This window comes from Nicotiana sylvestris, chromosome 12 (genome assembly GCF_000393655.2).
Source record: "Nicotiana sylvestris chromosome 12, ASM39365v2, whole genome shotgun sequence".
Classification (NCBI taxonomy): Eukaryota; Viridiplantae; Streptophyta; class Magnoliopsida; order Solanales; family Solanaceae; genus Nicotiana; species Nicotiana sylvestris.
In genome coordinates, this window is record NC_091068.1 from 160,559,601 (window position 1) to 160,566,725 (window position 7,125).

The window sequence follows — 7,125 nt, forward strand, 5'->3', positions numbered from 1 at the left end:
TTGATATTAATAAGCTCTCCATATTCAACTTCTACTTTTCTACTACTCTTTATTGTCAAATTGAATCAAATATGCGAATCTATCAACATGACTGTATTCCCATCTGTTCCCTTCAGAATTAACAATTTTTTCTTTGCTTAATTTTTAATAATTGTTTTGATTTTACTCGTAATTTTTTCAGTCGGATAATTAAACTTTCAGATAATTAAACTAATACAATTTTCTTAGTAGTAAATGGATTTCGTACTCGTTTCCCAGACATTTTATTTATTTATAATCTTTTAGCCGTTAACATTATCACTCTACGCGTATTTCTGGGTCACCCACTGATATTTAATTATTGTACTATTATTTCAAATTAAAGAAATGAACAAGAAACCACCTATTGGTTGATTCGTTCTATTTTAGTCCCATATAAAGCCGTCTTTGCTGCGTATTTCTTTGTTAAATCTCCTAGTACAATTTATACCCAAATTCGTCGTCGTTTGTCTTCTTCATCAATGTCGATGGTATATGGCATCCAAGGCCAGCTTCTAGAAGTCACTGGTATCAACTTCAATCTTCATTTAACTATTATAAACTACTGAAATTCTATGAATTCATTCTCGTAATTGTTTGATTTGAATTTTCGATTTTTTAGTTGTTGCTTGTAACAAATTGAAGGATACTGAATGGATTTCAAGGCAAGATCCCTACGTTTGTCTTGAATACGGCAGTTCTAAATACCGTACTCGTACTTGTACTGGTAATACTCTTATTAGCCATTGGTTGATATTACTATTATAAATTAATTACTCCTTCGATCCCATTTTATGTGATTTACTTTGTCTGGACACGGAATTTATTAAAAAAATAAAGGATTTTTAAATTTTATGGTGTAAAATAAGCTATACATATTTATGTGATGATAAATCATTTGATTTTGCCCACGATCTTTCGAAAATAGCCTCTCTCTACTCCTCAAGTAGGGGTAAGGTCTGTGCACACTATCTCCCAGACCCCTAATTTACTCGGTTGTTGTTGTTGTTGATAAATCATCTGATTAAGAGTGTAAAATGAGAAGTTTAAGTTTAATTTATTTTTGTAATAAATAAAAGTATCATTCTTTATGGGGACAGATTAAAGAGCAAGTGCATCGCATAAATTGTAATAGAGGGATTATTTGATAGAGTCGAATGAATACCGATGATTTATTTAGTCAATTTAACTAGTTCCTTGCTAGATGCTGTCGGTTTTGCTTAATTTCTCTGTGTCTATTTTCTTCATTTGGTGAGTTTTGATGAAATTCATGCCAATTTTTATGTAGATGGCGGGAAAAATCCTACATTTCAAGAGAAATTCGTGTTTACGCTCATTGAAGGGTTGCGAGAGATTAACGCTGTTGTCTGGAATAGCAATACCGTTAATACAGATGATTTCATAGGAAGCGGAAAGTAATTTCAAATCCTACTGCTACTTTTTATTACTTCTCATTCAATTTTCTCTTTTTTCTATCTATTTTGTGCCTGTATAAAATAAAATGGATATAAATCATTTATAACCGACCTAAAGCGGCAGAACTAGGAATTTATATAAGTGGGATTCAAAAAAGTACTAGAAGGTGACAGTTGAGAGTTGAACCTGTGACCTAAAGCAACTTTTGAACCTCATCTCGTACTACGTATACTGGAAAGAGGATTCAACAGCTTTTACATCACCAAAATAGTTGCTTTTATCCCATTTACACGGTATAGATTTTCGACGAAGGGAATTCAGTTGAACCCCCTCCCCTCCACCCAATTCTGCTACTGTTCGGAGTTAGGCTGAGTTTGTTGAATGATCAATTTAGTTTTTGTTTAGTTGAGTGTTAATTTTTAATTATTTGTTGTAGGATTCAACTACAGAAAGTTCTGTCTCATGGATACGACGATACTGCTTGGCCACTCCAGACGAAGAGGGGCAGGTAAATTAAGAAAAACTGCCACATTATTCTTTTCTAGATGATATTGCTTCTTTTTCAATGTCTATCTTTCTTTTATAATTAGATTTTGCCTGTATGTCCTGCTCCTTAGTTAGAATTCTTTATTTTTTTGTTGCTTGTGTTTCTTTGGCGAAATCTTGTACATTGTGCTTTACTCTTTCATGCTATTTTAATTTGGATCTGACGTGATTCCTTACATCCATCACTGAAGTTTTTCATTTCATCTTTTTAGATTTCGACCCTGCATAACTAGCTGTCAACTTACTTCAGGCTAGTGATGCAGACAGAACTGAATAAACTATTTATATGAGTGCTGAAAAATTAATAGTTTACGTGAAGAATCTCAAAGTAACAATGATTTCCAAAGATTTTTAGGTTCTTAGCCAAGGAAACCGCTTGCCTAGTGTGAGAACAGATAAAACTATTGTTGTTTTCAGCAACGAAACTGTTATTAACGTAGCTTGTTTTAATAGAGCTACATGACTTGAAGCAACAAAGAGGAGACATTAGGATCTTCTAGTTAAGGAATAAAATGATAGATTACAGACTTGCAGAAGAGCATTCAGTTTGGTTTTAGCTTCTAAAGTCTTCGTGCTTCTGATGGATTAAATATTAGAACGAGTCAGTGATTAGCATTAGTCACTTGCACCAAACTGAAAGAGGATAAATGGAAATTAACTTGCTCCTTGTGTACCGTATCTTACTTTTGTTAAGTCCAGAAGCAAATGGGGGATAAGTCACCCTAAAAATTTGCTATGGCTTTGCCAGTTTGTAGCAGAATCTATCTTCCACCATTTTCTTTTCCTTCTACCTCTCAAATGACTGTACAGGAGATGGATTTCCGGCCTTTGTTAAAGAAATATAAGATGCGACATAACTCATGAATTCAGGATTCAATTAGCTAGACTTCTTTCCATTGAACTTCTCCTGGCTAATTGTCTTACTTCCTCTCTTCCCCCATATAGACCTTTAGACATACTAGATACTGTTGGGCCACGGTGGGCCTACAGTTCAGGGTTACTAGATGAATCCGAGTAAGTTTCTGTCATTGATTACCTTGCAGGAGTTAAGCGAAGTCAACAAGAGGTGTTGTTTCTTTGCTTTCACGGTATATAAGGAGTCTAGTCAGCATGCAAGTACGTGGATTCATGGGAGTATAAAGCTGATTCTTGAGACCATTTGTGAAGTAGTTGATGACGAACAAAGAGAGCAGCTTTTTTCACAATTGTGTCTTCCTAATATGAATAAAACATATTTTAGCACGTTATGTTTTTCAGGTACGGAAAGGAATTAAAAGAGACACTTACTTCATCTTATAGGAAAAAAGAGAAGATAACAAAAGACAATTTCACATTTAGACCTTATGTCTATCTTGTCTAGATGATCTGAAAAGCTGCTCTCCTTTGGCCTCAACTGGCAGGACCTCAATGTTTCACTTCTGTTTTATTGTAAGTTTTTAGCATTTAATAAATTATACCCAAAATCTTTTTTAAATCTAGTAAAGAATCTCGCGTATATCTCAGAAAGCAAGGACGGTTTGTGTGATAAACATTAATGGATTTCCTGTGACCAGTTCTGTAGTCGATTAAGTTTATTTGAACCATGTGAACCTAAGATTCCGAAGTTAAACTATATTTTGTGAAGTTTTCTCGGGTCTTTTTGCACTGGCTGTTGGGATTGTAATTAATGAAATTGCACCACATAACAGAAGTACTGTTGCTTGTATTTTCTTTTACAGGCATGCAGGAGAGGTTCGACTAATAATGCATTATGCAAATGCCAATGTAAGTGCCACCATATTTTCTTAGAATTTCTCCCTTGCCCTTGCCCCCTCCAAAACCAAACACGGACATGTTTATATATCTTTGAAATGACTTTTACTCCTTCTACTTCCAGAAGCCCGCAACAAGCCATGCTCCATCAGGCTCTCCATATGGAGCACCAACTCCTGGATCATATCCATATTCGGCAGCTCCGCAACATGCAGTTTCTCACCCACCACCTTCTGCCTATCCAGCACCATCTCACCCACCAACTTCTGCGTATCCGGCACCATCTCCTTATCCCGCAGTCCCGCCTCCTTCTGCAGCATATCATCCACCATCTCCTTATCCTCCTCAACCTACTGCTTATCCTTCACCTTACTCATCAACTTCAGCATATCCACCTCCGCCTTATCCTCCACAGGGTTACTCTTACCCTCCAGGTAAATATTCTTGTAAGACATGAATTTTTTTTATTCTCTCCCGGCTTCTCAACTACCTATATATTTTAATGTTTTGCCAGGTCCATACCCTGGAGCCTATCCTCCGCGGTCACACTGATGCTGTGTTCTTAAATGCTTGGACAACGAATGCACATATATGCTTTCATGTAGTAGTCTTATAGCTTTGTCTGACATCGAAATTTCAGGACTTTTCATGACATGTTTGTGATTGCTATGCTTGATGCTGTATGATATTGTAGAATCTGAAAAGGATCCAAAAGAAGCTTATGTCTTAGTTGCCTGTTTTATATTCCCTGAAGCGGAATGTACAGTAATCTTCTATCAGATAGGTTCAACTGGCGTTTGTATAAGAATTATGATGCCATAGTAGAGTCTGGAATCACCGAATTGTCATTCTTGTTTACAGGGCTTCAGATTATATTCTTTGGATTTTTACATCATGTTGATAGTTGATATGCCAGCTTTATTTGTTGAACAAAGCAGAAGAATTTTTTTCTCGGAATCTTGTCTCTTGGCCACTGAAATTGAATTTATCATGTAAGTTTTTTAAAAAAATTAATAATAGCATGTTGGATTGAGAATAGCAGTTTTCAAATGCTATGAGCTTCTCTTGGATGCTTGAAGAAAAGTATTTGTGATCAGTCTTTTGCCATCTTTGTTTCTGTGTTACTTCGAGCAACAATGTTATAAAAGTACATACTAATAAGATAAGGATCGGGATATCAACACGTATCTCAGAGGCCAAATATTCGACCTTAATTGTGTAGCACTTCTGTTTAAAGGCTGACAATTCTGGTGCATAAAGCATCTCGCGTCCACTCAGAAGAGCTGCACCTATACCAAAATTAAATATTAAAGAAATTATGAGCCATTTGGGATATGAACCGTCTTTGTAAGCACCCATCTTCTCAACCTTAAGACTGTGATTTCTGAGTCACAAGGGAGCAAAGTAGGGAGCTCTTAGGGAGAAAAACTAAAGGGTTGTTTGGTTGGGAAGCAACTTATCCCATGATTAATTATTTTAGGATTAGTTATTCCATCCTCGCATAAGGATAAAAAATACTACAATCTCAGGATAACTAATCCCGGGATTGGTTATACCATGATTTTACCCCAACTACACATGAGATAAACTCATCTCAAATTTAATCCGGAATTAATTAACCCTTATCTTTTATACTAAACGAGCTCTAAGAGGTCGTTTGGTAGGGTGTATAAGAATAGTGCAGAATAAGGTATATTAGTAATGCATGGATTAGTAATGCATGTGTTAGTAATGCAAGCATTAGTTATGCATATATTATTTCTTATCTATTGTTTGGTGTGGTGTATTAAAATTATAATGCATTGCATAATTTTTCAGAAAAATAATTGTCACGACCCGGATTTCCCAACCTCGGGGGTCGTGATGACGCCTACTAATGGGAGCTAGGCAAGCCAAACCTTAACTACTTGCTACGCTTCCATATTGCTTCATTGTAACAAACACAAGGCGATAACATGATAACAACGGAACTTTAAATAATTTAGCGGAAGTCAACAATTAAATATCTTAAGTCTACGTCTATTACAACTTTTAAAACCTCAAATACCCAAAACTTGGTGTCACAGTGTCACAGACTATCTAAGATTTCTACATACAAGGTCTAAAGAAATAACAATACGCTGTTTCTGAATAAGAGAGAATGAAACATGAAGTAGAGATAGAGGGAGACGCCAAGGCCTGCGGACGCCTGTAGTCTACCTTGGGTCTCCGGGTGGACTGAAGGAAGCACTCCAACTACTGTCCGAAAGCTGCTCTTGGATCTACACACAGTGCAAAGTGTAGTATTAGCACAACCGACCTCGTGTGCTGGTAAGTGTCTAGCCTAACCTCGGCGAAGTAATGACGAGGCTAGGACCAGACTACCAAATAAACCTGTGCAGTTCAAATGTATATACAGCGGAAAAGAAATACAGAAAATAACCAGTCAATGTGGGAGGGGAAAACATGCTGTGGGGAGATAACAGTTCCGAATAGAAAGCATCAAGTAAGGAAAGAAACCACATAACTCGAATATCAACAAAGAATCAGAAATCAACAATTTGCACGGCATCACCCTTCGTGCTTTTACTTTCTTCCTCACCAAATCAATCATATAATAAAGATGTGCACGGCACCACCCTTCGTGCTTTTACTCTCTTTCCTTACCATATAATCAATGAAAATCGATACAGAATGATACATCGTATGGTATGACATCACCCTTCGTGCTTTACACTCTTTCCTCACAATAGCAAATAATGCACGGCATCACCCTTCGTGATTTAACACTCTTCCTCACCCAAACAACAATCACAAGCAACAGGGCGATAGTAATAGAGATCCCGGCAAGGGAACAACATCAATAATCTCAACATCCCGGCAAGGGAGATGATCAACAAAGCAATAATATTCTGGCAAGGGGACAATTTAATAACTCTTTCTCTTTCTTTCACTTTTATTTCATAACTCACTTTACCACTTGAGCCATTGCTCCAAAGGGTTCAATCATCTCATATACTTTCACAATTCATAATATAACTTGAGCCAATGCTCCTCGATGTTCAAAGGTTACAATTCCTTCCACAAACTTTCCACAACACTTAGAAATCATCACCAAGGCATGGAAGATACAACGAAATCAAGATCTTCAAAATTTAAAGACTCACGGTCATATTAGACACCAACGTATACATACTCGTCACCATACCTATACATCGTACTCAACCATTATCATGTAGCAAATAAGACTCAACTCCTAATCCCTCAAGCTAAGGTTAGACCAAACACTTACCTCGATGCCTCGAACATAACTCAAGTTTCAATTATAGCTTTACCCCTCGATTCCTCCGCCAATTCGCTCGTATCTAGCCACAAGTTACTTAATTACATCAATAAACGCTAGATGAATCAATT

General features: G+C 36.6%; 1 protein-coding gene across 1 annotated transcript; it reads left to right on the forward strand.

The window, feature by feature from the left end:
- The first annotated feature begins 366 nt into the window (after nt 1-366).
- On the forward strand, nt 367-4,624 carry LOC104235984 (protein SRC2 homolog). Its single transcript, XM_009789820.2, has 7 exons — nt 367-546; nt 641-745; nt 1,307-1,433; nt 1,871-1,942; nt 3,699-3,744; nt 3,857-4,166; nt 4,247-4,624. Exons 1-7 carry the CDS (start codon nt 501-503, stop codon nt 4,282-4,284), a joined length of 744 nt encoding a protein of 247 aa, XP_009788122.1. The 5' UTR covers nt 367-500; the 3' UTR covers nt 4,285-4,624.
- Nucleotides 4,625-7,125: the final 2,501 nt, after the last annotated feature.

What these genes read in the sequence shown, in the direction of transcription:
- LOC104235984 (XM_009789820.2), top strand. Translation starts at nt 501, where the DNA reads ATGTCGATGGTATATGGCATCCAAGGCCAGCTTCTAGAAGTCACTG. An exon ending in CCGTACTCGTACTTGTACTG is followed by an intron (nt 746 to 1,306) that starts GTAATACTCTTA and finishes ATTTTTATGTAG; the next exon opens with ATGGCGGGAAAAATCCTACA. An exon ending in TGCATTATGCAAATGCCAAT is followed by an intron (nt 3,745 to 3,856) that starts GTAAGTGCCACC and finishes TTCTACTTCCAG; the next exon opens with AAGCCCGCAACAAGCCATGC.